At 44.4% G+C, this 24,106-nt stretch overlaps 1 protein-coding gene across 1 annotated transcript in view; it reads right to left on the bottom strand.

Annotated features, from left to right (window-relative positions):
- The window catches only part of WDR48 (WD repeat domain 48), a 55,845-nt gene extending 47,328 nt beyond the window's left edge, over nucleotides 1–8,517 (bottom strand). The window contains exon 1 of the mRNA XM_082257797.1: nucleotides 8,425–8,517. Within this exon, the coding sequence (XP_082113923.1) occupies nucleotides 8,425–8,472 (48 nt within the window). The 5' untranslated portion in view covers nucleotides 8,473–8,517. The remainder of the gene's footprint in view (nucleotides 1–8,424) is intronic.
- Between the last annotated feature and the right edge of the window lie 15,589 nt (nucleotides 8,518–24,106).

Raw genomic sequence — 24,106 nt, 5'->3', positions numbered from 1 at the left:
GAGAGAGAGAGAGAGAGAGAGAACGAGAGAGAGAGAGAGAGAGAGAACGAGAGAGAGAGAGAGAACGAGAGAGAGAGAGAGAACGAGAGAGAGAGAGAGAGAACGGAGAGAGAGAGAGAGAACGAGAGAGAGAGAGAGAGAGAACGAGAGAGAGAGAGAGAACGAGAGAGAGAGAGAGAACGAGAGAGAGAGAGAACGAGAGAGAGAGAGAAAACGAGAGAGAGAGAGAGAACGAGAGAGAGAGAGAAAACGAGGAGAGAGAGAGAAAACGAGAGAGAGAGAGAAAACGAGAGAGAGAGAGAAAACGAGAGAGAGAAAACGAGAGAGAGAGAAAACGAGAGAGAGAGAACGAGAGAGAGAGAACGAGAGAGAGAGAACGAGAGAGAGAGACACTAGAGGACAAGAGAGAGAGACACGAGAGGACAAAAAATTGGCAAAATAAATGGAAAAAATGCGAAACACCGCGTTCGGTATTCGGCCTTCGGCCAAGCATTTCATTATTATTCGGCTTCGGCCAAGAATTTCATTTCGGTGCATCATTAACATTTTTCATAGATAAGAGCTCTATGCTGGTTTAACAGAACAACACGTACATCTGTGTGGGTCTAATGCACAGACCAGGACACAGATAGAAACTGTGCTCTGATCCATGCATTGGATCTGCACAGATGCACCTAGCAATCTGAACTCGTCTGTGCAGTCAGCGACCGGTCACTGATTTCAGCAGGCTGCCTGCATTGGTCAGCATGGAACACCTCTGCATCCCCCCGAGGATGAAGACAGTCAGTCACTTCGCATGGGCGTACTGATTGACAGGCCTGTGTGAAGGAGACCTAGGTCTGTACAATAATTCCAGCCACCACATAAAATCCAATCACTAATATTACCGAAGAATACAGTAACCAACTCTGAAAGTTTATATGATCTCAGCTCTCTGCAATCTACTACAGTACTAGTGATGGACCAAACACCCCCCCCTTTGGTTTGGTTCGGTTCGCACCAGAACATCTCGAACAGGAAAAAGTTCTAGCGAACATGCGAACTATATTAAAGTCTATGGACACAAACATTAAAAAGTCCTACATTTTAAAGGCTTAAATGCAAGTTATTGCCATAAAAAGTATATGGGGACCCGGGTACTGCCCTGGGGACCATGTATTAATGCCAACATTTTTTTTCTTTTTAAAAACAAACAATCATCGTTTTAACAGGAGCAGGGATTTTAATAATGCCTAAAGTGAAACAATAAAAATCAAAAACTTTAGTGCCTGGGGGAGGGGTCCCCCTAATGTGCCTGTAAAGTGGCGCATTTGTACGATGTATGTAGCCTGTGCAGTAATACTGACATTTCTAAAGGAAAAAATCTCAAACTTCCTTGCAGCTGTAAAGTATTGTTGGCACCCGGAAATACAGATAAAGAAAAAAAAAACTGCATAGGGTCCCCCCCAAAAGCCATACCAGACCCTTATCCGACACAAATTGGTATGGTATTGGATTTTTGGGGGGGGCACGCCGGGTTTTTCCCTTTTTGATTTTGGCGTTGGAGTTCCTCTTAAAATCTATAACAGACCAAAGGGGGCCTGGTATAGATTTTTTTTCGGGGGGGGACCCCATGCATTTTTTTTTATTTTTTTTTTTAATTCTGTCATTGGGTTCCCCTTAATCACAGGGCACTTTCACCCCCTTCCTGCCTAGACCAATTTTCAGCTTTCAGTGCTCATTGGCATGTATGGGAAATATTGGTCAGCTTGGCATGGCATTGCTCCCTGTCTTTAACATAGGTGTCTATGGGAAATCTTGGTTAGCTTGGCATGGCACTGCTCACGAACTATAAGTGATTGGCACACAAAACGTGGGGAGCACTGAGAGGGGACCCAGGACTACAACATATCTATACATTTTAAAAGTTGGGTATAACCTGAACACTACACTGACTCCACTAATCTAACTCAACTAACTACCTGCCTACCCTCCATTATTACACACTATACATGGCTGCCATGTAAGCAGCAGCCTTATATAGTGTGGGGCGTGGACTTAGCCCCTGAGCCATGGTTTGTTAAAGGCACCCTGCCTTTGGCCAATCATGGCTCTGACAGGACATTGTGCTGTGATTGGCAAAAGCATAGAGGTCAGGTGCATGCTTTGGCCAATCTCAAGCACTTAATGCACCGCAATCATGCAGTGCATTATGGGGCGCTCATCGGTGGGCGAACTTGCCGCTGAGTGCCCAAGGTGTTAGTGCATTTGGCGACATTCAGCCCATCCCTACACAGTACACACAGAAACTCGCAGGGTCACTGGAAGCTTGTGTGATATCTTCTCTCTCTATGCTGGCTGTATCTCCAATCACATTCGAGTTTTTAAGATAGTTTTCAATTTGGCAACTTACATTTTTTGTTAACATTAAAGCGGAACTAAACCCATCAATTTAGGGTGGTAGTACAGTAAAAGAATAAATATCTGAACACCCCTGCAGGTTAATGCCATAACGTGCTAGTATGCAATGCATCTCCTAAATAGTGCATGTTTAGTAGATATTCACTGTACCTACAGGTAAGCTTTACTGTAAGCTTAGCTGTAGCTAAAAGGTATAAAGTTTGAGTTTACTACCGCTTTAAGTGCCGGTTCACACTGAAGCGGCACGACTCTGTACTACTTTGGGGGCGACTTGTGAAGTCCCGTGCACCGCAACTTCGGCGCGACTTGCACGGACTTCATATAATGAATGTCTATGCAAGTCGCTCCGAGGTCCCCCCGAAGTAGTACAGGACCCTTTTTCTAAGTCGGAGCAACTTGTGTCGCTCCTATTAGAATGGGTCCTGTAGCAGTCAATGGACTGCGACGGACCGCGACTTGTCAGGCTGACAAGTCGCCTGACAAGTCGCGGCAGTATGAATGGAGCCTAACTGTTTCCCAAAACAGTTACATTAAAATAACAGTCAGAGTTATTAATGTGAAACTAAACCCAATAATTTAACAGTTTAAAAAAAAGAAAAAAGTTACATTTCCGAAATGCCAGCATTGCTAACTGCCACATACGGGTGCATCTCAAAAAATTAGAATATCATCAAAAAGTTAATTTATTTCAGTAATTCAATTCAAAAAGGGAAACTCCTATACAGTATTTTATATAGATGTGTTAAACACAGAGTATTATATTTAAAGCATTTCTTTCTTTTAATTTTGATGATTATGGCTTACAGCTAGTGAAAACCCAAACTTCTGTATCTCAGAAAAGTAGAATATGACTTACTGCAAAATCCATTTCTCTGATGTTCGTTGATGGACACAGCACTTCATCTTCTTGACCGTAGGGTTATACTGCCCCCTACAGGAGTAGGACACTAGGCAGAGAAAAAAAAAAAAAAAAAAAACGTAAGCACGCCTATGGGGCAGTCCCACTTCCTGCTATAGGGTCTTCAGTTTTTTTAACAAGCAGTGTCAAAAGAAATTAACTCAACTCCATAGAGGGGTGGGTGCTGTGTCTGTCAATGAACATAAAAGAAATGGATTTTACGGCAAGTCAAAAATCCCATTTTTTCTTTCGTTCATTGACTGACACAACACTTCATCTTCTTGACCGTAGGGATGTCTCAAAGCAGTGTGAAACATGAGGGGTGGGAACAGCAGAACAAAAAAAAAAACTTCGCCAAGGCTAAACCTAACCAACCAGGAAACTTGGAGCTCAAATGTTAATAACTGGAGTTCACTTGAAAATAAAAAACACACCCTCAAAGAGGACAAGTCCTCTAAACAGCAGCCTTAGCAACTTAGCGGCCAAAGGAAGCATCCGCAGATGCCAACCCATCCACTTTATAAAACTTAGTGAATGTGTGTACAGACGACCAGATGGCCACCTTGCAAACCTGCATCACTGACGCCTGGGGACGGAAGGCCCAGGAGGCACTAAATGCCCAGGTAGGGCACACCTTGACAGGGAAAGGAGGAACCTGACCCTTAATAGAATAAGCCTGAACTATAGTCTGTCTGATTCATCTGGAAATGTTCCCAGCAGAGGCAGCCAGCCCTTGCGAAGTCCATCCATGAGGACAAATAGTGAGTCGGACTTCCGAAAAGACTCGTAGCTGCCAGATACACCCTTATTGCCCGAACCACATCCAAAGAGTGCAAGCAACTTCCTTAGTTAGGATGCTTAGGTTTGAGACACAGGGAGGGCATCACAAATGTCTTCATTCAGATGAAAATCAGAGACGACCTGTGGAAGAAACGACGGACATGGATGAAGAACCACCTTAAACCTGTGAACCACCAGGTAAGGTGGACAAGACAGTGCCGTCAGATCCAACACCCTGCACGCAGAAGTAATGGCCACCAAAAAGGCCACCTTCTGAGACAACGTAAGCTGGGGAATCTCCCTAATATTTTTTTTTTTTTTTTTTTTTTTTTCTCCCTAATATTTTAAAAGGGAGGCTTCTGGAGAACTGACAACACCAAATTGAGGTCCCACGGAGGCAATTGAGACAGCACTGGGGGAATCAAGCGTCTCACGCCATGTAGAAAGAAAACCGCCAAGGCCGAGACCTGGCCACTAGGATGACTGGAATCTGTACAGCAGAGAGGGCTAGAACTAATTGTTCTGCCCACCTTAGAATGCCAGCTACTTCCCAAGCTGCCAGAACATGTCTTGTGCCCCCTTGGTTATTGACATAGGCCAACGCCGTGGCATTGTCTGCTTGAATCTGTACAGGACCACCCCTGGAGACAACGTGTCCAATGATCCAGACAAAATCTGATCGCTCATGGCTCCAGTACATTGATTGTTACTCTGGACTCTTCCAGAGAACAGATCCCCAGGGCACACTCCGTGCCAAGGATGTCTCCCCACCCGGATAGGCTGGCACCAGTGGCGACAACCGTCCAGTACAGGGAAGAAATTATTTTCTTTGACGAAGTGCCTGAGAATGAAGCCATCAAACCAGGGACCCTCTCGCACTCCGGCTCAACAGGATCAGATTGTCTAGAGACTGTGGATCCTTGTTCCATTTTACCAGAACCTCCTTTTGCAGAGATCTTGTGTGGAACTGTGCACACAGAACCGTCTCGAGGGTAGACACCATCAGGCCGAGCAGCCGCATGCAAGTCCAAAGAGACGACCATCTGCTGGATAGCAGAAGCCAAATTGCCTCCTGCAATTTTTGAAGATTCTCCAGAGGAACAAACACTCTGGCTTAGGACAAATCCAGAGTCAGGCCCTGATAGTCCAGGCTTGTGGACAGAACCACAGCAGACTTCTGAAGATTCAGTATCCAACCGAACTCCCTCAGCGATTACAGCGTAATCTCCAAATTGTCCAACAAGGCAGTCAAAGACTCTGCCTGTAAGAGCAGATCGTCCAGGTACCTCAGTATCACGAAGCAATAATGCTAGCGTGAAGACCCAAAGGGAGGGGAGTATGTTTGTTCTTTTCAATTCTCACACTTCTCCTTTAAATAAGCTTAATTTGTACTGCAAAGCAACACTTCCAGAATTATTGCCTAGGTGAGAAAATCTTCCTGCCCCCTCCACGTGTGCAGATGTGCCACAGGACTCAGATCTGTACATGCGCTGTACCCCCAGGTTTGCCATGCACGTACAAATGTCTGAAAACGTCCCTGTCTTTGCATATGCACAAAAAAATCTGTTGTGTGTGCAGATGTACCCAGGAACTGACGGCTGGGCAGAGCTCCTAGGTAAATCTTTGCATGCTCCATGATAATGGCCCCTGGGAAGGGGCGGAGCCTGCTGGGAGGTGGACTTCACTTCCAGGGAAGATCTGATTTAACCACTTAACCTGCGGAAGGTTTATCTCCCTTCATGACCAGGCCATTTTTTGTGATACGGCACTGCGTTACTTAACCGACAATTGCGCGGTCGTGCAACAATGCACCAAAATAAAACGTATTTCCTTTTTTCTCACAAATGGAACTTTCTTTTGGTGGAATTTTCACCTCTGAGGTTTTTGTTTTTTGCGCTATAAACAAAGAATGACTGAGTTTTGAAAAAAAAAAAAACAACATTTTTTACTTTCTGCTCTAATACATACCCAATAAAAAAAATGTCTTCATCAATTTAAGCCAATATGTATTCTGCTAAAAAAAAATCTCAATAAGCAAATATTGATTGGTTTGTGCAAAAGTTTTCGCGTCTACAAGCTAGGGGATATTTCTATTTATCTTTTTATACTAGTAATGGGGGCAATCAGTGACTTATAGTGGGACCACAATATTGCGGCGGCCAAATCGGACACTAACTGACACTTTTTGGGGACCAATGACACTTAGGCCCCTTTCACACTTGTGTGACTTGTCTTGCGATTTGGGACTGCAAAGTTGCATAACAAGTCGTACTCCATGATTTCCAATGAGTACCATTCATATATCTGTGGGACTTCAAGTAGCAACGACTTCAAAGTAGTTCCTGCATTACTTTTGTCCGACTTTGATGTGTTTTGAGGCCCATAGGCATTGCTTCAAGTCCAGTCAAAATTGCAGCGAAAAAATTTGCACAAAAGTCGCACAAGTGTGAAAGGGGCCTAATAGAGTAATCAGCGCTAAAAATATGCACTGTAACTGTACTGACACTGGCTGGGAAGGGGTTAAACATCAGGGGTGATCAAAGGGTTAACCGTGTGCCTACTCACTGTGGGGGAGGTGCTTTGACTAGGGGAAGGCAAAGATCCGCATCCCTGCTTTGCAGGAACACAGGATCACTATCTTCCCCGCTGACAGATGGGCGATCTGCCTTGTTGTTCTGCCTGTGTCCTATGTAATGGGCGGGTGCCGGCGGACATCGAGCTCCGCGGTACCCACCGTCATGTGTAATCACAGTGGGAGCGGGACGCCGGTGGCATGCACCCCAGACCCAGAAGAGTCAGATCATGTACTAGGTAATAGTGATTGACCGATTATCGGCAAAGCTGATATATATATTGAGGGCCGATATGTACTTTGACCAATATATCGGAATCGGCCTTTGATTTGCCGATATTTCGGGAAAGGGCTGTACCGGGGTGATGCCTGCAGCTAGAGGCTAGCTGTACCGGCATCCATAGCCAACGGTCGGCCGACTTGTAATGACAACTGATGTGGCTGAGAAGCCACTCGGCTGTCATTCCAAGGAGCGGGAGGGGACGTCCCCCCCCCCCTGCCACCGCCTTCCGCGGCTCGCCCGGGTCTCCTGTCCCACCAGAAGACCCGGGCATCCTACCTTCACCGCCGCCGTCTGACCGGGTCTCCATCTGCACCGCCGCCGTCTGACCGCGTCTCCATCTGCACCGCCGCCGTCTGACCGCGTCTCCATCTGCACCGCCGCCGTCTGACCGGGTCTCCATCTCTTTGAATTCGGCCCCATGGAGTACCCGGAAGTCAAGTCATGACATCACTTCCGGGTACTGGCGGCGCCAAATTCAAAAAACGTACTGCATTCAAAACAATGGATTGAATGCTTTTATGTGCAGAGGAGAGGTTTGGGGTATTTTAGACCCCCAGATCCCTCCACCACAGTACCTGTAGACATTAAAAAAAAAAAGAAGAGGAAGAAGTCCGAAAATATCGGCCGATACCTTTATCCGATGACCAAAATATCGGTATCGGCGGTAAAAAATCCTAGGTACGTATCTGGCACAGAGCGGCCGCCCTGATGAAATATAAGTACGGTGGGCGGTCCACAAGTGGTTGAAGCCAAACTCCAGGCGGGTATAAAAGACACAAATGTATTCACCTCAGTAATAAATATATTTTTTGTAAGCAGTGCAAGTATCACCTGCATATAACCAGATTTCCATACCCCCCCCCCCCCCCCCCCGTACAGCAGAGCTCAGACTAGGGGATAGAAAAGCCACAGAAGGAACCAATCAGGTGTCCTGCGGCACAAGGAGCATGCGGAGAGGAGGAGACAAGCTCATCAGTGTACTACTACTACTTTCGCTGTCCAATCATAGGCTGGGGGAGGGACATGACCTGCATTACTGAACTGCAGAAAAAATAATCAGGTCTCTGACATGGGTCGTGCTGTGTGGCAGAGCTGGGTATTTTTCAGGACTGGATGGACAGAAATATAACCCTTGCCTTATATCACTATACGTTTCCTTTGCAGGTTAAAGAGGAGCTGTCCCTCTGTCTGTCCAATGTCACGGTCCAAGTGAAGGGTGTGACTGTGATCCCCTGGAGAGAGGAGGGGGGAGGGGTTGCTATGACTGTGTATGAGAAGCACACGGTACAATGTGAACTCCTCCACACACAGAGCCGCCACCTGACAGGGAGCCCTCCATACACACGGGGTCATATCATGGGGTGCAGCACACAGGGCTCTCCCGGGCCCCAACCAGCTGTATGTCTGTGAGGGGGAGCGCCCTCCACCACCCCAACACCGACCACATCCGCCGCGCACACCCCCCCGATCATCTCCCGCCATCTGTCCTACCTGAACTTTCCTCCGCCCGGCGGTGTTCTGCCTGTGATGAGCTGCCATCTTGCATGTTGACACTCTGTTGTCACTTCCGGTAAAAATCTCTCTCAGAACTCTTCCGCCCTTACTGGCGCTTTCCGCTCCTCTTCCGCCCATACTATAGCAAACAGCGACAGAACACTTCCGCCCTTATTGTAAATGTGGTGTGTTCTGTCAGATTAGAGAACAGGGGACTTCCATTCCTTTCCTGGCCTCATTAGTGGCAGATATAGGACAATTCCGCCCTTGGTTGAAGTTGCTATTTCTTGTCTTTTTTCCACCCACACTGGTGCCCATAGACATAGAGTATATTATATCATACCGCACAACTTTTTCACATCGGAACGAGGGACACCTATTAGTAATAGTATGTAGGTATAGGACCCACCCATTGCCACAGCCCCTTAACTACTTCTGGACCAGAAGATTTTCCCCCTTAATGACCAGGCCATATTTTGCGATTCAGCACTGCGTTATTTTAACGGACAGTTGAGCGGCTGTGCGACGCTGTACCCAAAACAATTGATGTCCTTTTTTTCTCACAAATAGAGCTTTCTTTTGGTGTTATTTGATCATCTGTGCAATTTTTTTTTTTTTTTGCGCTATGAACAAAAAAAGAGCGACAATTCTGAAATATATATATATATATATATATATATAATTTTTTTTCACATTCTGCTATATAACATTCCCCAAAAAAATTTAAAAATCAAATTTTTTTCAAATTTTAGAACAATTGGTTCTTGGCTACATATTTTTGGCAAAAAAAAAAAATCGCAATAAGCGTATTTTGATTGGTTTGTGCAAAAGTTATTGCGTCTACTAACTATGGGAAAGATATATGTCATTTTTATTGTTTTTACTAGTAATGGCGGCGATCTGCGATTTTTATGCGGGACTGCGACATTGCGGCGGACAGATCGGACCCCTGACTGACATTTTTGACACTTTTGGGAGGACCAGCGACATTACTACAGTAATCAGTGCTAAAAATATGCATTGTTACTGTAATAATAACACTGGCAGGGAAGGGGTTAACATAGTAAGTGATCAAGGGGTTAAATGTGTACCTAGGGGTGTGTTTCTAACTGTGGGGGGCGTGGCTTCTGAATTGATCACAGAGACCTGTGATCCTATATAATAGGATCACAGGGGCTTTATGATCATTCCAGGGAGAAGAACGGTCAGCTGTGTTTACAACAGCTGACCGTTCTTCTCTCTCAGCGGGGAGCGATCGCGGGTGTCAGGTGACAATCGGAGCTGCCTGCCCCGTGCATCGGCACCCCCGCTGCTGAGTGGGAATGGGAGCTTGCTCCCTAGCTGCAGGCGCGCGACCGACGTATACCTACATATAAATGCGGCGGGCAGTCAGGAAGTGGTTAACCACTTACCGCAAACTGACGTAGATCTACGTTGGCAGACTTTGCGGGGGTATACCGGGATGATGCCTCTAGCTAGAGGCACCATCCCGGTACCGCGGTTAACAGCCGACGGTCGGATTTCCGTCAGTAACGACCGATGCAGCTCGGGAGCCGCTCGATCGCTACCCAGGTGAGCGGGAGGGGGGGAGGACGTCCACGACTTTGCTTGGGGCTCCCCAAGCACCCAGCCGGCGCGTCCGTCGGCTGGATGGAGTCCCGATCAAAGCCGGAAACGGGTTAGATCGGGTCTCCGATGACGTAACCCAGAGGCGGAGTCCATGATGTCACTTCCGGGTTACTGTGCTGCAAAAGGCGGCAGATTTTAAAAACAGCTGTATGCAAAAACGCCGTTTTCGGTGTTTTGCATACATGGAAGTGTAGTGGAGGGGTCTAGGGTCTTTTAGACCCTCGATCCCTCCATAAGGAGTACCTGTCACTACATATTGGTGTCACAAGGGATGTTTACATTGCTTGTGACAGCAATAAAAGTGATCAGATTTTTATTTATTTTTTTAAAACCTGTAATAAAGTTAGAAAAAAATAAATAGAAAAAAAATTTTTAGCCGCCCCTATCACCGTTAGCTTGCGCACGAAAAAAAAAACGTATATGGAAGTCGAGCCGCGAATTAAATCGCTGTTCAAACCACACATGTCAGGTATCGCCGCGATCGCCAGAGCGTGAGCAATAATTTAAAAAAAGAGCTACACTCTAACTCTAAACTGGTAACCGTTAAAAAAATTTAAAGCGTCGTCTATTGAGATTTCTATTGACAGTAGTTTGTCGCCATCGCACGGGTGTGCGCAATTTTAAACCTTAACATGTTGGGTATCTATTTACTCGGTGTGACATCATCTTTTACAATATTCAAAAAAAATGGGCTAACTTTACTGCTTAGTATTTTTTAAATGCAATGAAATGTGATTTTTCAAATAAAAAAATTAGAAAATTGCCTGGCCATTCAGGACGTGCAGTGCATTCGCACCCAACTGTGAAGCTGCAAGCTGTCACAGCTGGGTGCCCACACTTTTGATGCCAGTGCCGGGGAGAGGGAGAGGAGTAAAGCTTCGATCCTGGCTGGATCCTGGGACAGGTTAGTGTGCATTTATTAAAAGTCAGCAGCTACACTTTTTGTATCTGCTGACTTTTAATAAACACAGAAACAGCTAGAACTCCGCTTTAAAGTAGAACTAAAGGCAAGACGTTTTTTTCCCATTTTGGATAGAGTAAGGGAGGGTTATAATCCCTGTCTGAGTTTTGTTCACCATCTGTGTCCCATGGGGAGATTTCCCTTCACTTCCTGCCGCATAACAAAACAGGAAGTGAGAGGAAATTCTTTTAAATAAAGGACAATTCTTGGGGACCCCCAGGTCACCAGAACTAGTATACCCATTGGAAGAGTTCCCCTCTAGTCTTTTCTTTTACTTTCAATTTCAATGATAATGGTAAAAAGGACAAATACAGGGGGGGGGGGGGGGTCTCCTTACAGGGATACAGACAACAGTAAAAACTGGCAGGTGTTCTAATCTATCTCCACTCTATCCAAAACTAAAAAAAACATTTGTCTTTAGTTATACTTTAACCTCCCTAGCGGTATTGCCGAGTGTGGCTCGGGGTTAATATAGTGTACCAAAAGCGGTAACCCCAAGCCACACTCGGGATTACCCCAGAATCAAACTCACCTTCCTCTGCGATCCCCCGCCATCCTCCAGCCATCCTCCCGCTGTCCTCTCGCTGTGTGCTCAGCAGATGCTGACACCTGCCTTCCGGTTCCCTTCCCTGCGAGCGTTGCGATGCCGGGGGTGGAACCGGCGGCAAATTAAAAAATGTAAATACACTAATTGACATGATACAAAGTTGTGATCCTAACGGATTACACTGTATCATGCCATTTCACCACAGGATTTCACCTGGTGGCTTTTCCAGTGCCATGCCTGTGCTTTTCCCTGGAAAATAGAGAACGACCATGGCGTCCAAAAAGCATTCTTTTTGCGCAAAATCACTTTTAGACAAACTGGAAAACAGCATCAGCGAAACTGAGTTACATGAAGAACTGAGCGATAGCGATTCGTGAGAAAATTAGTCATCAGGTACGGAAAGTGACGACAGCGTTGATTCTGATGTCTCTTTCTGGCACATCGCTCCGTTGGAAATTCTGAAAATCATTTGATATACTTCCCAAATTTTTTTTCGTTTTGGTGCAGAATGAGTTTGAAAATAATGAAGAATTTGATGAAACTACTCATTCTGCACCAAAACTAAAAAAAATTTTGGAAGTAAATCAAATGATTCTTCAGAATTTCCAACAAAGCGATGTGCCAGAAAGAGACATCAGAATCGTCACTGACGTCACTTTCCGTACCTGATGACGACTTTTCCCACGAATCGATATCGCTCAGTTCTTCAAGTAACTCCGTTTCGCTGTCGCTGTTTTCCAGTTCGTCTAAAAGCGCTTTTGCCAAAAATAACGCTTTTTGGACGCCATGGTCGTTCTTAATTTTTCAGGCACAAAGAACTGGAAAAGCACAGGCAGGGCACTGGAAAAGCCACCAGGTAAAATCCTGTGGTGAAATGGCATGATGCAGTGTAATCCATTAGGATAAAAACTTTGTATTATGTCATTTGGTTTATTTACGTTTTTGAAATCTCCGCCGCTTCCACCCCCCTGCGTCACAACGCTCGCAGGGAAGGGAACGAGAAGACAGGTGCCAGCATCGGCCAAGCACACAGAGGGAGGACAGTGGGAGGATGGCTGGAGGACGGTGGTGGAGGACAGCGGGGGACTGCAGGGGAAGATGAGTTTTATTGTGGGGTAATCCTGGGTGTGGCTCGGGGTTACCGCTTTTGGTACTCTATATTAACCCCGAGCCACACATTCCGGAATAACACTAGGGATGTTAATATAATTTATGTAAATTAAATAAATAGTGCTGAACAAATGAATAAATAATTACTACCAAGCAGTAAAAAAATAATGATAAGTTCCACAAAATTAAATACGTAGATGGATAATCCCCCTGATGAAGACACGTGGTCCCTTGTGTCGTCACGCGTAGGGGAGGGGCAAGGACGGACGGAACGCTTCGCTACTCTCTGGTGAGACTGTCGGCTGCCGGGTCATAGAAGGAGGCAGACGGGAACAGCGTCTCTCACTATACCACCACGATATTATTTTCCAGTTGGAGCAATTACATATGTGGCCTTTTGAAGGTGCATACATGCACCTATACATGTGAGTGAGATTGTTTTCTTTTATAAATAAAATTTAATAAGGATTTCAGCACTATTGTGAGTTTTTCTTACATCTGCATATGGCGCTGAATTGAGGGATACGGTTTACCAGCCAAAGTGGTTTCGATTGGGAGGAGCCATACAGATCCAGATGGGCACATACTGAGATCCCCTGCATATACGCTTTATCGTATATATTTTAAGGTGAGCACCCACTTACAAGGGGGTGCACGGTTGCCGTTTAGCTGTGACACTCTGGTCACTCACTATTGGGAAGCACCAGCCATTTTAAGGTGGCCTGATCACTAGCATAGGATTGTTGTTTTGTCACCAAGATTCACGGGGACTATAATATATTGGACTTTTTTTGTATTTTGCACATTGAGTCACTTTGCACTTTTGTATTTAGTTGTATTTTATTGCATGTTCATTTATCACCTTGTCCATCTACGTCAGGGGTGGGGAACCTACGTCCCGGGGGCCGTATGCGGCCCTCAAAGTCATTTGGTCCGGCCCCCCGTGCAGCTGAGTCTGTGTCTCTCAGCTGATCTGTCAGAACATAGCCAATGCTTCCTGTATAGTTCCGGCTCCATTCTGACAGTCTGAGTGAGTCACAGGCGAAGTGATATCAAATGCACTCCGCCTGTGACCAATACAGGAAACATCGCCTCTTCCTCCAGCGCGGCGCCACTGCTAGCCAGCATTTCCCGCCAGCAGCACACACAGCAGTACCAGCCAGCAGTACCAGCCTGAGCCAGCAGTACCCAAGGCAGTACCCACAGCACAGTACCAGCCTGAATCAGCAATACCCACAGCAGTACCAGCCTGAGCCAGCAGTACCAGCCAGCAGTACCCACAGCACAGTACAAGCCAGCAGTACCAGCCTGAGCCAGCAGTACCCACAGCAGTACCAGCCAGCTGTACCCACCAGCAGTACCAGCCAGCTATACCCACCAACATTACCCGCCAGCAGTTCTTTTCAAAACTTACCACCACAAAGTCGACTGCGCTCCAGACTGATGTAACGCTCCTGCGTTTTCTGAAACAAGATGGATTTGCAGCTGCAGAAAAACTCCACTCAGCAGTCATGTAGAGATACGTTGAAATACCAATTCCAACTCCCAAGACTCATCACTGTGGTCTGTCTGATTCAGCATATAAATATACACACTCAATAAGATGTTCCTGGAGTGATAGATGTATATAGCAGTATAGTGGTGATGAGCTGAAGAGACAGGTATGAACAGTGACAATAGGTGAACAGCACTTGAGAGAAATGTTCATGAGAGTATAGATGGTAACAGGTAGGATGCAGATAGGTTAGCAATCATGTATGGTAGTAGGTGGTAGGACAGCAGATGACATACAGGAGAAACTAACCCAGTGCAAGGATAGATGTTAGTAGGCTCAAGAGCTAGCAATCTAAACAACAGTGCAGATGATAGTTACAGTCCTTAATATGCAGAGCTAGATAGTGTAAGCTTAGTAGGAAGGTTATGGAGGATTCCCCTGCTGGGTACTTATCACTAATAGCAAGCAGTAGTAGAGAGGTTCGGTATGAGCGAGTGATCCGGTAGCGGGATACAGGGATCAGCAGCGAGGTACGCTTGTAAGCATATGAGCTTCAAGGCAGGTTGAACGAACATGTGAGTGAGAACGCCGGCGGTTGAAATAGCCGCTCTGCGGCGCTCAGTGATGACAGCATCGGTCTTAAAGGTGTATGCGCACCTACCAGAAGAGAATGGTGGGACGCATACACTGAATTGGAAAGTGGAATAAGGGTACCAGAGGTACCAGAACATTACAGTACCCCCCACCCCCCTTAAGGCCGGCTCCGGAAGGCCTCTAGAACTGTTTTTTCCGGGTATTTCACGTGAAAATTGCGAATCAGCCTAGGGGCATGTATATCAGAGGTATCCAGCCAGGTGTCGTCTTGGGGCCTATAGTTCTTCCATCGTACTAGATATTGGAGTCTTCTTCTGTGGATACGAGAATCCAGAATCTCCTTTATCTCATATTCTTCTCCGCCTTCAACTTGTACAGGAGGTGGAGGTGGGATGGTAGGCCTTATTCCTTGGTCAGGAACATGGGGCTTCAGTAGCGACACATGGAAGATGGGATGTATCTTGAGGTTTGTTGGTAATGTGAGCTGTACTGCAGCTTTTCCAATAAGTTTCTTGATTGGGAAGGGTCCCAAGAATAGAGGCCCAAGCTTTTTGCTAGGGATCTTTAATCTTAAGTTTTTTGTTGATAGCCAAACGAGGTCCCCAATAGCATACTGAGGAGAAGGTCTTCTACGAAGGTCATAGTACTTTTTTTGTTGACTATGAGCGTGTGAGATGGTAGTATTAAGTAAACCCAGAGAGTCTTTTATTTGGGTAAGATAGTCTGAGGCTACTGGGTTACTTGATGGAAGGATGCGTGGTGGAAGAATAGTGGGATAAAACCCATAGTTCAAGTAGAACGGACTCTGTTTGGTCGTACTGTGGGTTGCGTTGTTGTAGGCAAATTCTGCCAGAGGGAGGAGATCCACCCAATCATCCTGTAGGTATGATGTATAGCAACGTAAATATTGCTCGATGCACTGGTTGACTCTTTCAGTCTGTCCGTTGGTCTGAGGATGGTAGGGAGAAGTGAGCTTTCGCTCAATTCGTAGTATGTTGCATAGTTCTTGCCAAAACTTGGAGATGAATTGTGATCCACGGTCAGACAAAAGAGTTTTTGGAATACCATGTAACTTAAAGACATGTTTCATCAGTAGTTCGGCTGTTTGTTTGGACGAAGGTAGTCTGCGAATAGCAACGGAATGTGCCATCTTTGTCAGATGGTCCACTGACACTAAAATGGTATTAAATCCTTTGGAAGGTGGTAGTTCTACTATAAAGTCCAAGGACACAACTTCCCATGGAGTCTGGGGTATTGGTAGACTGCATAGTAGACCGGATGGTTTTGTAGTGTCAATTTTGGACCTGGCACAGACGTTGCATGAAGAGACAAATTTTTGTATAGATGTCTTCATATCAGGCCACCAAAACTGCCTGGTAAGCAAATTAAGGGTCTTTGTCATACCCATATGTCCTGCCATAGGCACATCATGTGACAATTCCAAGATCTTGGTGCGCATAGTAGGGGGTATGTAGAGTTTGTCGTTGTAGTAGAGGAAGCCTTCTGCATCAGCACTTAGTTGTGGTGGAGGTGAATCCAAACCTATACTGTGCAGAATCTCTTCCTTCAAGGAACGGACAACCCCAATAATACGCTTGTAGGGTATTATAGGAACGGAAGGGATTTCGGAGCAATTATCTTCAGTTAATCGTGATAGCGCATCCGCTTTTTTATTCTTGTCTGCAGGTGTGTAGGTCACTAGGAAGTTAAATCTTAGAAAGAATAGTGACCATCGTACCTGCCGGTGGGAGAGGGTTTTGTTAGTCTGAAGATATTGAAGATTTTTATGATCTGTATATATGAGTATTGGTAATCGCCAATTCTCCAGAGCCAGTTTTATAGCAAGCAGTTCCTTTTCACCCACTGGGTAATTCACCTCTGGGCTGCTTAGAGATTTAGAGAAGAAGGCGACTGGATGGAGTGGTGAAGTATTCGTTGGTCGTTGGGAGAGTACTGCTCCTACTACCATATTTGACGCATCTACTTCCAGAATGTATTGGAGGGATGGGTCTGGATGGCGTAGTATGGGAGCAGAGGTAAAGCTTGTTTTTAACAAGCGAAAAGCTTCATTTGCTTCATCTGACCATTTAAATGGTTTCTTAATACTTGTGAGTTGTGTGAGAGGTCTCACAATGGCAGAGAAGTTCTTGATGAACTTCCTATAGAAGTTTGAAAATCCAAGGAATCGCTGTAGTGCTTTGCGGGTGGTTGGTGTAGGCCAATCCTGAATACAGGATATCTTACTCATATTCATCTTGATTCCTGTTTTGGATATGATGTATCCTAGGAATAATACTTCTTCTTTATGAAATAAGCATTTTTTTAGTTTCACGTATAGATTGTGTGTGAGTAATCTGGATAACACAAGTCTTACATGTTTTATATGTTCAGACAAGGATCGTGAATAAATAAGTATATCGTCCAGATATACCACAACACAGACATCAAGTAAGTCTCTAAGGATATCGTTTATGAATCGTTGGAAGGCTGCGGGAGCGTTACATAGCCCAAATGGCATTACAAGATATTCGAACAATCCGTATCTGGTTCTGAATGCTGTCTTCCACTCATCTCCATCACGGATTCGGATTAGATTGTATGCCCCTTTCAGGTCCAATTTTGAAAAGTAGGTAGCTCCACGCACTTGTTCAATGAGTTCAGGGATAAGCGGCAAAGGATAACGATCTTTTACTGTAATGGCGTTCAATTGCCTATAGTCGATAATAGGCCTGAGACTTGAGTCTTTATTGCGGACAAAAAAAAGTCCTGCAGCTGTGGAAGAAGTGGAAGGTATAATAAAACCTTTTGTCAAATTCTCATCCAAGTATTCCTTGAGATGGGAAAGTTCATCCTGCGAAAGAGGATAAACATGACCAAAAGGCAATTTAGAATTAGGGAGTAGATCAATAGTGCAATCATAATCCCTATGGGGAGGCAGTACTTGAGCATTTTTCTCAAGAAAAACTTCGGACAGATCCTGATAGCATAGTGGTGCAATCTCATCTGACACCACAGACAGGATCTTTCCATAAGACGGGAGGTTACACGTACTCTCGCAATAGTAAGAGAGGAAGGTTAGGGTCCGTTTCTTCCAATCTATGGTTGGTTGATGTGTGTGTAACCAGGGAAGTCCCAAAACAATGGGAAAGTGGGGCGAAGACAATAGGTCGAAGGTAGTGGTCTCCGTATGAGACTCGTTAGTGGTGACTAGGAGTGCTTGTGTCTGATTAGTGATTGGGCCAGAAGATAACGGAATACCGTTAATAAGACTCACAGAGACAGGCTTAGGTTTTGAAATAATAGGTACTTTATTTAAAGTAGCAAAACGTATATCGATATAATTTCCGCAAGATCCTGTGTCGATCATGGCCTTAGTGGTAATCCTAGTCTGGTCCCACTGCAATGTCAAAGGAACAAAAAGATAAGGGTTAGTAAATGAAGTTGTCAATCCCCCTAGGAGGACATGTGAACACTCATCCTCTTTTTTGCGGACAAGGGGACAGACGCTTATCATGTGACCGACGCAAACCTGGAAAACCAGTTGCGAGTAGCAACATCATCAATACCAGCTAACATCACACACCTCACCAAAGAGAAGCAGTTGCAGCCATCACATTAGGGGTGAGTTAATTAAATTTTTGACCAAATATAACAGGCACATTTTTAAGTTGATAATTTTGTACTGCCCCCGAATGATTTTATAAATACCCAAATGGCCCTCGGCAGAAAAAAGGTTCCCCACCCCTGATCTACGTATTTTATTTTGTGGAACTTATCATTTCACTTATTTTTTCACTGCTTGGTAGTTATTATTTATTCTTTATTTATTTGCGCAGCACTATTTATTTAATTTACATTGATTACACTGTTATAAGTGGAGTGTTTGCAGCAATTTATTAATTTATTGTAGGGAGGTTGCTCGCGGGATCTTTTTGTTATTAATATACTGTAATTTATGATTTAGTGTTTCAAACTTTATCATACTGGGGATGTCTACTAGACTCTTGTTTGGACAGATTTAACATATTTCCATGCAAAACAATGTACCGCTTTTAGCACAGAAATACTGACATAATCAGACCGCAAGGGAGGTTAAACCCACAAGGGCTTTTCTTTTTTTTTTTTTTTTGCTACCACTACTATTGCTTTATACTGGCTTTTGAAATTTACAATTGCAGCAATTTAGAAATTGGATGAAAGGTTTAGCACTGGGAAACACTTTTTGAAAAATAAAAAAATGATTTTTATTTAATACTTACCTGTAAAATCCATTTCTTGAAGTATGTCACAGGACACAGAGCCATAAATCATAACATATGGGTTATATAGCCACCTATAGGTGAAGGACACTGGCAATCAATCAGAATTGATGACCCCCTATATAACCCCTCCCAAACAGGAAGTACCTCAGTTTTGTAGCAAGCAATAAAAGACCCCATAGAAGAGGGGAGGGACCTCTGTGTTCCGTTATGTACTTCAAGAAATGGATTTTACAGATAAGTATGAATTATATATCCATTTTTCTTTTTGTACATCACGGGACACAGAGCCATAGATCATAACATAGAGGACGTCCCAAAGCAATGCAACTGAGGGGAGGGGGACACCAAAAAATACTGCCATCTGACCCCAAAAGAAGGATTACACAGCCGCGAGCAGCACACTGCGGCCAAAAGCAGACTCCGCCTGGGTCCCAACATCCACTCGATAGAAACAGGTGAACGTATGCACCGACGACCAGGTCACAGCCTTGCAAATCTAAGCCATAGAGGCTTGATGGCAATGTGCCCAAGAGGCACCTACTCCTCTGGTAGAATGTGCATTTACAGGAAAAGATGGAACCTTTCCTACTAAACTATACGCCTGGGTAATAACCTGGTGAGTCCAACAGGAAATCATAGATTTAGATGCTGCCAACCCCTTTCTGGGGCCTTCTGGCAGCACAAACAAGCTCTCGATCTTACAAATCGGAGCTGTTTCCTGTAAATAAAATTTAAGTGCACGCATTACATCAAGAGAATGTCATAACCTTTCCTGAGTGAGGATCTGGAAAAAAAGAAGGTAGTAAAATGTCCTGATTTAAATGAAAGGCGGACACTACCCTGGGCAAAAAATCTGGGTGAGGATGTAAAATCACCTTATTTTGATAAAATATCAAGACTGGCTCTTTACAAGAAAGAGCTGCTAGTTCCAATACCCTTCTAGCTGAAGTTATCGCAATCAAAAAGACCAATTTCTTGGTCAAAAGGACCAGGGGAGCCTGCCCCAGAGGTTCAAAAGGCTGTTTTTGCAAAACTGCCAACACCAAATTTAAGTCCCAAGGTCACAATGGTGGCTTCACTGGTGGAAGCAAACACAATCTTCCCCGGACAAAGGTTTGAACCAACGAAGTGATCGGTTCTTGGAAAAAAACAGATAAAGCTAAAATCTGTGGTTAAAATAAGTGGTTAAATCTGTTCAATAAGTACAAATAAAAATAAGAAATTCAGATCTGCCATACATCATTTTCCCACATCCTGTGTTATCAGGTTTCCTCCAAGTTCTTATCTTCTGCTATAAAACATTAGTCCCTTTGGTGTGTAAATTATGAGAATAGGTTGGATTTACTAATTAACCACTTCAGCCCCAGAAGGGTTTACCCTCTTAATGACCAGGACATTTTTTGAGATACGGCACTAATAGAGTATCTTTCTCTATTAATACCTAGAAAACACCTAACTTTTACCTTATCTATATTCTCAGGTTAACCTCTTACCTCCTGTTCAATCTGCTCAGAGATACCGTGCGGGATGCACCACACGCATACAATGAAAGTCGGTATGAAGCCTAATGTTCAATTTCCATGTTCAACCATTTATACAAAATCAGATCATAGGATATAATGATGCACAGTATGGGATATCACATGACAATGAAGGTGGCACCCACTCATGGTATATCCCTTGATAGGACATAATTTTCTTCTTATGGGTGAGTGCATTTACCCCCCAAAAGTATTGGTTCTGTCAAACATTATTGCTTACTAAATACATTGTATAAGTCTGTACTTCTGTTCGGCTAGGACATGAAGACACTTCCTCTTATGTTACTGTTTCCTAATGGGCCATACACACTATCAGATTATCTGAAGACTTTTGTCTGTAGACTTACCAAAACCATATAATATGAGGTCAAACCTAAACACTTTCAATTTGTATGCAATCCGGCAGGCCCTTGCACTACATAGAAAAGGTAAATCTGAAGGAAAAAAGTCTTCAGATAATCTGATAGTGTGTATGGCCCTTAAGGTAAGGAAAATTAGCTTCTAATGTTTGCCTAATCAGCCATTCTGCCTTTGTTCCATAAGCGCATGCAAAATAGCTATCAATATTTGCATTATCAATATTGTTCAGAAGAGCAGATTATCCTATCAGGCACTACATTCCTTTAACTGACAATTGCGCGGATGTGCGACATTGTACCCGAATAAAATGCATGTCTTTTTTTCCCCACAAATAGAGCTTTACTTTGGTGGTATTTGATCACGTCTGCAGTCTTCATTTTTTTGCGCTATAAACTAAAAGGAACCAACAGTTTAGAAAGAAAAAAAAATTTTTTTTTTACTTTATGCTATAAAACATACCTAATAAAAAAATTTAAAAATAAAAATTCTTCATCAATTTAGGCCAATATGTATTCTGCTACATATTTTTGGTAAAAAAAAATCCCAATAAATGTATATTGATTAGTTAACGCAAAAGTTATAGCGTCTACAAACAATGGGATAGATTAATGGAATCTTTATCTCTTTAATTTTTTTTACTATTAATGGCAGCGATCAGCGATTTTTAGCGGGACTGCGACATTGCTGCCGACAAATCTGACACTGTGACATTTTTTTGGGGGACCAGTGACACTAATATAGTGATCAGTGCTAAAAACATGCACTGTCACTGTAAAAAGGACACTGACAGGGGAGGAGATAACATCAGGGGGGATCAAAGGGTTAAGTGTGCTCCTAGGGAGTGCTTTATAACTGTGTGGGCGGTGGCCTAACTGGGGAAAGACAGAGATCCGTGTTTCTGCTTAGCAAAAACACAAGATCTCCTTCTGTGGCAGAATGGCAGTCGGCCTTGTTTACATAGTTCTGCCTCTCCCCCCGAATGCCCGACGGACTTCGCATCAATTAATTAATGATTAATGTGTATCTAAACTCCAAAACATAATTTGTATATATTTCAGCCTATTAGTCCTTAGATATACAATTGTGGCTGCTTTACTTTTATTTTAAGGTTTATTTTCTTTACTATCACCTGATGATCCAATGTCAAATACACTCAGGTGCGGGTGCACTCTGCGTCCCAATTGACAACAATGGGACTGCCTGCATAGGAATGAATGAAGCACCTGTGCATTCTCATGCAGGTAAACACCACCCTCCACGGGCATACGGTTATGTATGCCATGTGTGAACAAGGCCTTTAGCTCAAAGTGACAAGGATGCTGCATTAATAACAAGGTCAGCAGGTATTTTCTGTACTGGCTGAAATTTTTCTTCAAAAAGGAAAACTAATGCAGCCAACTCATCTAAGGACCTGTAAGCTGAAATACATGTAGCACCCTCCTAGGTAGGTGCTTGGAAAAAGCATCTATTGCTCCTTCTGCTTATCAGGGGAGCCTGATCTGTTAGGTTGCCTGTTGCATGTCTCCAGGTGTGATTCACTGGGTCTGAGGGAGTGTCCCCACTGTATCCAATGAGGGAGCTTGTTGGACAGTGGAGGAAACCCAGCCAGTGACACATTGGCTTTTGTGGGAGTCCCAGTGGGAGGGCATTCTTGCAATGCATCCTGGGATTGCTCATAAACGCCAGGGGAACAGTGTTTTTGGCGGGAAGCAGTGTCCCAGGAGGAGACACACGGCTGGTCTCTCCTCCTGCTGTGTATGAGGAAGGTGGTCTTGGGCAGTCGGCCTAGTGAACCAGGTGTGGAGCTGAGCTGCAGAGGATCCAGTGTAGCTGACCGTGGAGTTGCTGGCAGAGTCTCTCAGGAAAAACAGTGTCTGTGAGCACTGTGGGACTTGCCAAAGCCCAGGAAGGGGACCACTCCAGTGAAGTCAGGGGATCAAGGAGCTAGCTCACACAGAGAGAAGTACAGTAAAGGGGGTGCCCTGTAGAACCCTGAAGAATAGGGATAAAGGGGGTGCCTAGTTGGGCCCTGAAGAGCGATTCACAGAGCAATACAAGTCCATTAAATTCTTCTTCACTGCTAGTGAGAAGGTGAAGCAGCGGCCTTGCCGCACTCAGTTATCTCTAGCCGTCCCAGCAAATTGTGCATCGTTTATTCAAGTTGGAGTATCCCACTCATCCCTTCTCCTATCCAAGTTCTCAAATAAAACTACAGTGGAACCTCGGTTTACGAGTACCGCGGTTTACGAGCAACTTGAAAGACGAGCAGTCAATTTTTTTTTTTCTGCTTTGGTTTGCGAGCGCCGCTTTGATATACGAGCGGCGCCCGCACCCGGAAGTGACGTCATCAGCCGAGCCGACGAGCCGAGTGTCTCCGGAATGCAGAGCGGATGTTCGGATGTGGAGCCCCTGCACCTGCATACAGTACAATACAGTACATTTAAAAGGCAAACGTGAGTCACCCGCATACAGTACAGTACTGTACTGTATTTAAATGGCAAACATGAGTCACCTGCATACAGTACAGCATTTAAATGGCAAACATGAGTCACCTGCATACAGTACAGCATTTAAATGGCAAACATGAGTCACCTGCATACAGTACAGTATTTCAATGGCAAACATGAGTCACCTGCACAGGGCTGAACACATTACTGTACATGTACAGTATACAGTGCAGTACATACAGGCTGATACAGTACACAGGGTTGAACACAATGAATGCCTTTTACAGTACAGTATGTATACAGTACATACAGGCTGGTACAGTACACGGCTGAGGTTCAGCTTAGTTTGTTTTATTTCTACAGTACACTTTATACTGTATTTTGTATTGCCATAATGAATAAATGTTTGTGGAACGAATTATTTGAGTTTCCATTATTTCCTATGGGAAAATCCGCTTTGATATAAGAGCGCTTTGGATTACAAGCATGCTTCCGGAACGAATTATGCTCGTAAACCAAGGTTCCACTGTACAAAAAAACAAAACCCCTAGACTGTTTCTTGACTGAGCCAAGCACCTTGAAAATGCTAAACTGTGATTTTGCTGCTATGGGTAACCCAGGGGAATCTGTAGCCAGCAGCTCCCAAGGGAGTAGTGCTACATACATTAAATATCTGTTCTTAGGTTTAGTTCTGCTTTAAAATATGAACTCCTCCCCTGTGAGAGCATGTGGA

Source organism: Pelophylax lessonae (genome assembly GCF_965119305.1).
Source record: "Pelophylax lessonae genome assembly, chromosome: 5".
Lineage (NCBI taxonomy): Eukaryota > Metazoa > Chordata > Amphibia > Anura > Ranidae > Pelophylax > Pelophylax lessonae.
This window is presented reverse-complemented; position numbering and strand designations above follow the sequence as displayed.